The following is an 11,129-nucleotide window of genomic DNA, read 5'->3' as shown; positions in this document are numbered from 1 at the left end:
ATCAATCATCTTCATCATCACTATCAATCATCTTCATCATCATCAATCATCATCTTCATCATCATCAATCATCATCATCCTCATCATCGTCATCATCGTCATCATCATTGCCATCGTCATCAACATCATCACCATCAATCATCTTCATCATCATCACCTTCATCAATCATCATGTTCATCATCCTCATCACCGTCATCATCATCATCATCTTCACCATCATCATCATGTTCATCATCATCATCATCGTCATCATCATCACCACCACCATCATCATCATCATCAACATCATCATCATCGTCATCATCATCGCCATCGTCATCAACATCATCACCATCAATCATCTTCATCCTCATCACCTTCATCAATCATCATGTTCATCATCCTCATCATCATCATCATCATCATCATCATCAGCACCATCATCATCATCATCGTCATCATCATCATCAGCGTCGTCATCATCATCACGCAGCATTAGAATACACAAATTATAGCAAAGATTAGAGTCATACTTTTTTGGGGAGGCAATAAAACTGATATTTTATTTTTATTTTGCTTAAAAACACAGGTCACTATTTGTTTAGCTGTTTTATGCCGGGAAAATCCGAATTTATCGGAAGTAGAGGATCGGAATCAGGTCAAAAAGATTGTTATGTTTTTGCTATGGTAGTTAAGGGAATAAATAAGTATAATGAAAAAAATATACAGACTATTTTGATATTATCGAAATAAATAAGTACAAAAAAGTAAATGTGCTACAAATTAATAAAAGGAAATAACTCAATTTATGGAATTGGGTGACCACAATTATTTGCCGTATAAGTTTATTTATGTAAAAATGCATAATTCAAATAATTTATTAGTGCTGCACAACTGAAAATTGATTCGTGGTTGACTTGTGTCAGGCGACTTGGAGTCACATGCAAAAATATTTAAATCAATTTATTCATTTTGTACACGCCATGTTTGCCGTATTTTCGGGACTATAAATTGCGCTTTTTAAAATAGTTTTGACTAGTACTCCAGTGGGACTTGTGTGAAATTCTTCACACATTATTTCATCACGTGTTAATTTTACACTGAACCACAAGAGGGCGCTTTAGAGCTGTGTTGATCATTTCAACATTGGCGGTGGGTGGAATTTTTTTGGCTTATCGAATGTCACTTTTTTAAAGGGATTAGCAAAATAACCCAATAAGACGTGTTTTTTTTCATTCATTGTGCATTTTTTTGGCTAGTGGGACTTATACTCAGATGCGACTTATAGTCCGATAAATACACCCATGACTTTTTTGGTTTTGTGTTTAATTGGATTGAGCGTCAACTGGAGTAAAGAGCAAAAAGTGAAGTGCAATATGTTGTGGAATAACTATTTAAATGAGGGAACTTTAACAAATAAAAATCAGTATCATGTTGGCTGTAAGGAGAGCTTTTTTTTCAATTTAATGTTGTTTTATAGTGAAATACTTTCACAGACAAAACAAGAGATTTTCTTGGCCCGTGTGGCTGGGCGCATTTTCTTTTATTTCTTGCCAAACCTCTGTGGCACAGCCATGCTCCAAATCTGGCTGGGCGCCTCCTCCCATTGGGGTGAGTTGAGGTGCTCCTCCAATACGAGCGGTCCTCGGGAAGATCGGCCAAACCTGTCGGGAGGACGAGAACCGTGAGTCGATGATATGGTCTTGGGGCTACGCGTTCCACTGGGGAAATGATCGGAACGGATCGGACGTCCGCCACCGTCGATAGCGGTTAAAGAGCTCATTAGCTGATTAGCTGATTAGCTCATTAGCACTGACCTCTGTGGTTCTTGGAGCACCAAGTTGCGGGCTTCTTTGCGAGCTCCCAGGAGAAGAGTTCTGATCAGCGCCGTCAGCAGACCATTATCTGCGCCTTCGTTCTGGCGGACATCGAAAAAATGAATGCGAGGTAGAGGAAGTGCTTTGAGGAATCATTTCAATGCAGATTATAATCGTTTTTTGTTTTTCCTATTCAACTCAATCACTGCCGTTGATCAAAAATCGGATCGGAATTTATCGGAAATTGTGGCTTCATTTTCAGAGGATCGAAATTGGGTAAAATATAAGATTTTTTTTTAAATGTACTGGTTTATAGTATTTTTTTATATTAACTCATTAGCTGCCATCGATGGCGAGAGACGTCCAATCCATTTTGACTCCCGGTCCTGGATTGGACGCCTCTCGCCGTCAATGGGGATGAAATAGGATCACTTCCTATGGCAGTTAATGAGTTCAGATAACAAGTAACAAAATGATCCGTAGTATAATGCAAAAATGCATAGCTATACAGCATATTTTATATTTCAATACAATGGTACCTCGACCTACGATCAGCTCTACCTACGACATGCTCGAGATACGATGAAAATTTTGATTGAATAATTCGCCCTAAATACGATCAAAATTTCGAGATGCGACCAAGCCAGGTGGCCATGGCACTGTCTTGTCTTTCGTGTATAAAATATATTTTCGTCATTTTCGAAATACTTTGAAGGGAAGGCAAAAACAAACAACTCTTGATGCGTTTGTTTTGAACGCTCCGGCTGAACGTGCGGGTGGAGTCAACCCGTTACAAAGGTAAAAAAGATTAAAACAAAATTAGAATTCAGTTTTGTGTAAAGTTACATTAAATGTACGTTTGAGTGTGTCTGTATGTATTAATCCAAGTTAATTTAAATTTGTTTGTTCGGTTACGAGTGCGTTGCCGTGGATAAAGTCCCCCCCGCCTCCGTGAATGTCGCTGTCTCTCCCCTCCGCGAAATGCGTCTAATTTTACATCTATTAAACACATTTTATTACTATTAAACCACTAGTTATGTGTTAACTTTGTTAATAGATGGCGAATTAGAAGAAGTAAAACATTTTTTTCCAATCCAATATCCTGTTTTTGGTGTTTTTTCAGAGGGTTGGAACAAATAAATTTGTTTTCAGTTCATTTCAATGGGAAACGTTCGCTCGAGTTACGAGAAGCTCGACATACAATCTCAGTCCCGGAACGGATTAAGATGGTATGTCGAGGTACCACTGTATTTATTTTGGCACTATGGAAACAACCCTTGTAGTAAACAAGTAAATAAATCACAACTAAAATAGCTCCATCTATCGCATTAGTTGACACGGATACAAAAAATATGCGATGGGGACATCCCGAGTTTGAAGCCCAACGTTGCCGATGGAATTCCAACCCATTTCGACAATTTCGAGAAGCGGACGGCGAATGATCGCCGCCTGCCCTCCCCATCGAAATGTCTCGGACGCCCAACGGTGGATACCAAAGACGCTTTTTACGATCAACCTCACCATCTCCAGCAAGTGTTTTTCCACGCCGTCCATCGAGCCGGCGGGCGTGGAACGTTCGCCTCCGACGAAGACCCCTTGACCGACGCCCGCTAGCAGCATCAGCGCCACCAGAACGCTCAACGCCGCGCCCGTGTCCATGTTGGCCAACCTGGGGAGGAAGAAGGAAATGACTGTCACAAGAACGGACAGACTTTGAGCACACGGCGAGAGTCACCGACCTTTTATGCGGGAGCGTCCAACCTCTGGAGAACCCAAGGAAGATCTTAATGGGAGCGAGGGACGAAACGGACGCCGGATGCGAGGCCGTTTAGGCTCGGCGTCGGGGTATTTAGCGACGACGGAAAACAGTCATTACGCGGCTCAGGGGAGTAGACGCGGAACAATTATCAACACTTATTAAACAGATAAATCCCCGCAAATGGGCCGTGATCCACAAGCCCCTCGACGCCGGAGTGCGAGGCGGGAAATGTTCGGGGAAGCGTTTGTCAGCCTGTAAATCGACATAAAGTCGGATAGCACACGGTCAACAAAGCATGCGTAACATTGCAATGGATCGTTGTGGTGGTTTTTCATTTTAACGAGGCTTTCTTGAAATGGATGGACAATTTGGGAGCCTTGAATAGCCTGCGTTAGCATAACGCTAACAGCATGTATAGCGAGAGATTTTTTCCATTCGATTCAAGCCACCCAATAACATCGACAAGTCGAGCTGAAAGCATTTTTCGATATCAATTTCGAGAATATTTACCCAATTGCCATTTTGGGATGATGGGTCAAAGGTCACAGAGGTCAAAAAAGAAATTTTGCAATAACTGGAACCAATAAAAAGGGTTAATATTGAACTTGCAAGATATGTTCGCAACATGAAACGGAAGAGGTTTTTATTTTGGGGTCATGAGGTCAAGGGTCACCAATTTCCTCCAAAAGGGAGTGTCCAATATTTTCCATTCTGTTTATGTCAACAAATAACATCGACAAGTAAAGCTGAAACCATTTTTTGATGGTCGAATATTTAGCTGATTGCTATTTTGATGTAATGAGGTCAAAGGTCACAGAGGTCAGAATAGGATTTTTGCGATAACAAACAAATAAAGGGGTTAATATCAAATTTGCAAGCTCTGTTTGTAACATGAAACAGAAAGTTTTTTTAATTTATGGGTCGTGAGGTCAAAGGTTACTAGTTTCCTTCAGAAGAGTGTGTCCAATTTAACTGCTTTGAATTGGTATGCTTAGGCAGAACTCTGCTTTCTCATACACTGCCAACTGGATTTCAAAATAAGGCCACGACCGGGGGGAATTGCTGCATTTCGAATTAAACTATTCCACGTTTAATTGAAGATTACTAAAGAAAATGTGAAAAATAAGTCTTACTATTCAGGAAGCAAAAACAGTCAATTCCTTAAATTGACATATTCCGAGTATACACCCCCATGGAAAACAATATTCTACACATCTTGAATAAAAAAAGTCAAAGAAATGAAAAAACTAAAAATAATCACAATCATGCAGTATGTGGGATTTATTGTATGCGCAGTAATTAATCATTCCCACAGGGCATGTGCTTATACAGTTTTAATGTGGGAGGTGGGGAACAATCGGCTTAACGTAAACACACACACAAGCGCCACAAGAATATATACTAACTGCCATGGCAACCAGCTCTTAGTCACCAATTTATGATTTTCAATAGAGATCATAAACCATTGCCTGAGATGCCACTCTAAATTCCCCTGGTGTTATATTAAGGGTGTGAGATTTATTTGTATTTTTTTACAGGAGCAAAGGAGTCATCTCAATGCTAATAAGTCCTCATAATGACGTCAATGGGGACTCACAGGAGCAAACATAAAATGTAATAGATATTAAATTCCTAGCTAATCGTAACATAGGACCGCAGAGTGAAAACTGTAAAATTTAGTTGATTATTTTCCATATTGGAAAATGATTTTTTTTTGGCTACAATTTTTGAAATCATACACATATCAACATACATCAATCATTTGCTATGGTTTCTTTCCAGTGCCATTTATATCAAAAATATAAATAATGAAATACATTCAATTTTTTTTAGTATTTAGTTAAAATGTTCTTTTGAAGTTTTATTTTACTTGATGACTTTAGTTTTTTAGTTTGACTAAACTTGTATTTGCAATTTCAAATTCCCACTATTTTTTTTTGAATTCTTTTGATATTTTTGTTTATTCATAGAATTTTTACACATCTATTGGAAAAACTCAACTATGTATATATTTTTAAATAGTTCTATGGTCTTTAAAGTATTTATTTGATTGGATTTTAATTTTTAATGCATTTTTGACCAGAGCCTTTTAACATTCTAGACTAGCATGGTAGCAGCCAGTAAGTTTTTTTCCCCGTGTGTGTTTATCCATAAAACTAACCTGATTAAACTGCAGAAACTTATCTTCTTTACTTATATACATGTATAAATAGCGTTCCAACTATTGCACTTTAAAAACTGAAACTGGTCCGGGCCCCGGCTACATTTCTTTACATTGTGCTATATTACCATCTACTGGTCAACCACACTTCTACACAAAAGTCTTTTTTAACACAGATAGCCAAAAACAATTCATACTTATAAATGTTATTCCTTGAGAGCCATAATCTGAATTTAGAAGTCAAAAAAGATGAAAAACTGTGCCCTTCTTTGTCATTTTACCCCATTTACGGTACAAAAAGTACCTGAATTCTTTTGACAACATTGTGACGCTGTTGCTAATCAACAAGTTTGTATAGTTGTATACCAACTATGGCTCCCAAGCTAAATGCACCCATCAAAAGAACCATATCTGGCTCACGAGCCATATGTTCTGTTCCCCTAGGTCAGGGGTGGCGAACAAGTTAGACAGAAAGCCAAAATTTGAAACCGTGAGAGTTTAAGACCTTCAACCGCCATATTTATTATTATATTTACTTAATTTATTATTCGTTTTTAATGAGCCCTGATGAATTTGAGTGTGTTTTAAGAGAGAATAGAAAACAAGAGAAAGTCAAAAGAGCCGCAGTATATTCAATAATTCAATTCAATGTATACAAATCAGGATCAGACGCAAAGAGCCGCATGCGGCTCGAGAGCGACATGTTCGCCACCCCTGCCCGAGCTGCAAGGAAATGAAAAAATACACTTGCTGTGATATGTAGTTCCCGCCTTTGCCAGCTAAAAACGTCTAATCCGTTTGAACTAGGAAAGCGAAGAGCGATCCAGTTCAAAAGTTTTGGACGTCTATAGCAGTCAATGGCTCTGGAAAAAACATCATTCCCTTAACCACGCCCCGGCGTGGAACATCTGTCACCCACCCACCCCGAGTAACACTTACATTCAAAGTTGGACCTCATAAACATCACCTCCTCCTCGTCGAGTCGTCCCAGCACGGCGTAGTGGCGCCCGCCGGAGCCCCGCCCTTCGGACGTCACTTTCCAGCGGGCGGCGGGGAGGTGGAGGTAGGCTCGCGAGCGGGGGTCCCGCCTGGCGCACCTGCCCCTGGACGAGCACAAGGCCCGGCTGCAGAGGACGGCCGCCGACGTCACGTTGACCAGGTAAGGACCGAGGGCGCCGTCGATGTACCACTTGAGGACGTCGCAGGAAGCCTGCAGGGGACGCAATGAAGTTTTGGGCGGAATTAAAACATTACTCGATTAGGTCGTCTTTATGGTGAGGACACTGCGTAAAATGCATGTGTTGTTTGAGGACAGATTAGGATTAACCTAGGTGAGTGTATTTTAGGGATTTAGTTTGAATTTTTTTTTTTACAAAAAAATCTGTGTTTTGTATTTATTGTAATTACTGTATCCAAAATATGGCAGTCTCGTCCGGCATTTTATTTGGGTCCTGGTTTAGTTGAATTATTTTAAATTAAAAATGTTAGTCTTTTTTAAATTAAAATATCAAAATGAAACCAGGTATTATAATTCATAACATAAACCTCTAGAATAAAATTATCTTCAATTATTACTAGTTAATCCTTTTATATAATAAGCACTATAAAATATTCATAAATAGCAAAAATACATTTTTAATATGCCATTTAAATAATTTACTAAAACATATACATTTCACTAGGTTTAACATAAATGCTGCTATTTTATTCTACTAAATGATTTTATTTTATAATACAGTATTTGTCATTTAGTGCACATTCCTATGAAGAAAATAATTAACATAAATACAGACACTCCTCAACTTACGAACGCAATTGGTTCCGAGCGATTGTTCATAAGTTGAATTTGTTTGTAAGTTGATTTAGTGCTATATTTTGTATTATAATTTATGTTTAAGGCCCATATAAGTATATTGAAGGTTTATATAAGTGCATTTGTATGTTTAAGGCTTGTATAAGTAACACGCATTGGTTTGTACTGAAAAAAAAAAAAATTCATAAAATGGAGAGAATATGTACAGTACTGTAGAGAGAGAGATAGATTTATGTATTAGAAACTGGCCAAAAGAAGCGACCTAATGACGATTGCACAGTTTTCTTCTTTTTTTCATCATAAATGATGCAGTAGCACTGTATGGCATCATTCAATTGATTTGCAAACTTTGTGCAACGTTCAATATTTGGGTCCTGCTGCTCGATCTTTCTGTTTATAAATGGTACTGAATGTGCAACGCTCACCACTTTCTGACGCGCATCAAGCTTCGTTATTATTGCCACTCGTTTCAAATGAAATGGCTTGACTCTTCCTTGCAACTCCCTCAATAGAAGCCTTTAGCTTTTTACCAACCATATTCAATATTGGATGCATGAGATATTTAATGATACAAATGAAAAAGGTTCTTTGCACACTGGAGATACATTCACGCACTTCCGCATTGCAACGAAGAAGGTAGATGCAGGGTGAGCTGAGCTCTCACAGCGCCAGGCGTCGGTATTAGCGGCGGAAAGAAGTACTACTTCGAAAAAGACGCGAAATACAAAATTGGACTTGCGAACATTTTTGGACTTAAACGCAATTTGCAGACATGTTCGTATGTACCGTTGTTCGTAAGTTGAATGTTCGTAAGTAGGGGAGCGTCTGTACTGCTTTTTTATACTACTAAATGATTTTATTTTATAATACAGTATTTGTCATTTAGTGCACATTCCTATGAAGAAAAATGATTGTGCCATTCTTCAACCTCAGTTTGATAAAATCTTTTCAGATTTTAAAAAAAAATCTCAAACCAAAAAGGATGTTCATCTGATATCCAGGGAGAAAATGAATATAAACTCATGCATTGGCATTAAATAGCAAACACTCATTTGATTACTGTACCTTGGATTTGGAGAAATTGTTGTCACCCCAGAACACTACCCCAGCAGAGCCCAAGGCGGCGCTCTCTCCGACAGTGTACACCAGATGCTCCTGTGTTGGTAGAATTAGCATCACATCATCCGTCAAATCAAAAAATCGCTAAAAATCCATACTTTTACCACTCTTACCGACCTGTGAGAGGAATTGGAAGGAGTAAGTGTAGACGAGGGTGGCGTAGGGTACGACGAGGCGACCCGGCGCCGCCACCCGGTGGGCCTCCAGAATGCGATGCCGAGCGTAGAGCGCCACCTCTTGGCCGAGCCCCCTCATCTCCTGGCTGAGGTAGATGTCGGGATACATTACCGACGAGGCCTTCCACAACCACGCCAACTTGTCGTTGGCCTCCGACTGGGTGGAGGGACACTCCCCCGTGTAGTTGCCGCTTTTGTAGTAGTTGTAGCAGTTGGGGAACCCGTAGAACCCCCACAATCCACCGGGTCGCTCCCTCTGGCCCAATTTCAGCGTCTCTTCCATGAACTTCCTGGCCGCCGCTTCAAACTCGGCACGCGCCAACAACTCCACCAGCGCCGGTTTCAAGTCGGCGTGCTGGGATCGCACCAGGGCTCGCGATCCTTCCTGGTAGACCTGCTTGGTATCCCAGTTTCTCTCCCAAACGGGTCTCCAGCTTTCCCAGTCCACCACAGCCAACCCGCGGAAGTCCCGGTCGGGGATGTAACGGCGGATATCGTCTGCGGACGCGTTCAGGTGTTTGCCGAGGCTGGCGTTTTGGGGGACGCCGCCGTTGACCGCTCCTCCTTGGCTGTAATGCGGGTACGTCCCCAGCTTGTCCGCGTAGAAGACGGTGATGTCGTCGCCCATGAAGGTCTGGTTTTCGTTCTGGCCGATGCTGAACGTGCCCAAGTCCAGATCCACGCCGTACTTGGAGAGGCAGGCTGACGAGGGGGCGTTCCACACACCCGCGAAGGGCAACTGGGAGAAATATGCGGGTGACGTGGTGACCCTCGGAATGTGACCCGAGAGGCTGAGGAAGAGGAGGAGGATGGGATGAAGGCCTCTCATGTCTATGAGGGAGTGAAAGCAAAAAAGGGTTACCATTTATTTTAATATCACCACATTGCTGCCTTGTGTAACAAGTTAGAAATGTCATTCTAATTGCCACATATTACGGTAATTTCACGTTTTATTGGACAATGGGGTCTTGTTAGTTGGAAAGTCACAAAAGTTTGGCGGAGATATCTTGCTTCACCGGGCTACTAAAACACAGGACGTTGCACCACTTGTGACTTCATTCGTCGTTGTAAACTCAATTTTAAGTGATACAAACTCGAATTTAAGCAGTGTTTTGAAGTTTTCACGTCCTTCTTACGTTCAATTCACGCTCTTAAAAAGCGTGGAGACGAAGTACGAAGCAAAATATTATTCGTTTTAGTTAAAGTCTTTGTCACACTTACCAGCATGAAGTTGGCGAATTAATAGCATAAACAGAGTAAATTTCGGAAAACGAAAAATAAATAAAACAACAAAAAGTGACTCGTGACTGGCATGGAAAGGGGAAGAGGATTAAAAACAGATGTGTGGGATTTGGCACAACCAATCAGAATGGTTCTCGGGGATTTGGCCGCCGCAGCCAATACGAAAAGCCTTCTGGAGTTCTAATAGCCAATCAGAGGGGAGATGTGGTAAACAACAGGCAGTTTGCCTAACATCGAGTCGGTTTTCTATTATATCATATATTATAATAGCATATTTATAATACAATAAAAATATAACCATGTATCTTCTATATATATATAATTACAACTGCGAAATTGAGCTATTTAAAACATTTCAGGCTTGGCTTAACTATGAGCAAGAACAGTGCCCCTTCGTGGTAATATTTGGTAGCCCATGGTGTGAACCGTTAATAACGTAACATTACTCATAAAAACATTATAAACACGGTCATTTTGAAGGAAAACATATATATTTACATATTAAAAACAATTGTATAATAATAAAAGATAGTAATTGTTCATCAGCTTAGTTGTACGGTGTGCAAAATAATACATTTAGTTAGTTTAATCAATCAGATATGTTAAAATATTTTTTAACAATTTAATAAAACGGCCATTAAATTCAAGCGAGCCAAATAATAATAGTATAAAATATTGGTATGTATTTTTAAAGATAAATTTAAATATAGAAAGTCAAATTTAGTAGCATATTTCCAAATGGTGTGCTTAAGAACTATATCTTCTACCATACATACTATATATTGATAGATATAGACCTTATAGATGCGACCACTTACAACAAAAATGTAATCAATTAATTGAGTCAGCTTTTCAAAATGTCAAATAATTATAGAGTGAGAATAAATAAGAGCCAGTTCCCTCAGTCAATCTATTTATTCTAAATGTATTGTATCTTTTTTCACAATGTATTTTTTCACTCTGGAGGAGGAAATTAGTAGTCGCTGTGGCATTTAAGGCACAAAAACATCATTTGAAAAACAGCTCAATTACATTCAAATAAATACTGTGATGGCCTTCATA

At 39.7% G+C, this 11,129-nt stretch overlaps 1 protein-coding gene across 1 annotated transcript; it reads right to left on the bottom strand.

Annotated features, from left to right (window-relative positions):
- Window positions 1-4,822: 4,822 nt before the first annotated feature.
- Window positions 4,823-10,193, bottom strand: hyal1 (hyaluronidase 1). The gene is made up of 4 exons (XM_077603832.1): window positions 10,047-10,193; window positions 8,767-9,656; window positions 8,596-8,685; window positions 4,823-6,927 (listed from the first exon to the last, which is right to left on the bottom strand). The coding sequence occupies exons 1-4, from the start codon at window positions 10,072-10,074 to the stop codon at window positions 6,601-6,603; spliced, it is 1,335 nt and encodes a 444-aa protein (XP_077459958.1). The 5' UTR covers window positions 10,075-10,193; the 3' UTR covers window positions 4,823-6,600.
- Between the last annotated feature and the right edge of the window lie 936 nt (window positions 10,194-11,129).

This window comes from Stigmatopora argus, chromosome 6, assembly GCF_051989625.1.
Source record: "Stigmatopora argus isolate UIUO_Sarg chromosome 6, RoL_Sarg_1.0, whole genome shotgun sequence".
NCBI classification, from domain to species: Eukaryota; Metazoa; Chordata; class Actinopteri; order Syngnathiformes; family Syngnathidae; genus Stigmatopora; species Stigmatopora argus.
This window is presented reverse-complemented; position numbering and strand designations above follow the sequence as displayed.

Bases quoted from the DNA above. Each gene is read 5' to 3' on its own strand.
- hyal1 (XM_077603832.1), bottom strand. From the start codon at position 10,074: ATGCTATTAATTCGCCAACTTCATGCTG. The intron at 9,657-10,046 runs GTAAGTGTGACA...ACTCCCTCATAG, and splicing joins AATTCGCCAACTTCATGCTG to ACATGAGAGGCCTTCATCCC. The intron at 6,928-8,595 runs GTACAGTAATCA...CGTCCCCTGCAG, and splicing joins ACAATTTCTCCAAATCCAAG to GCTTCCTGCGACGTCCTCAA.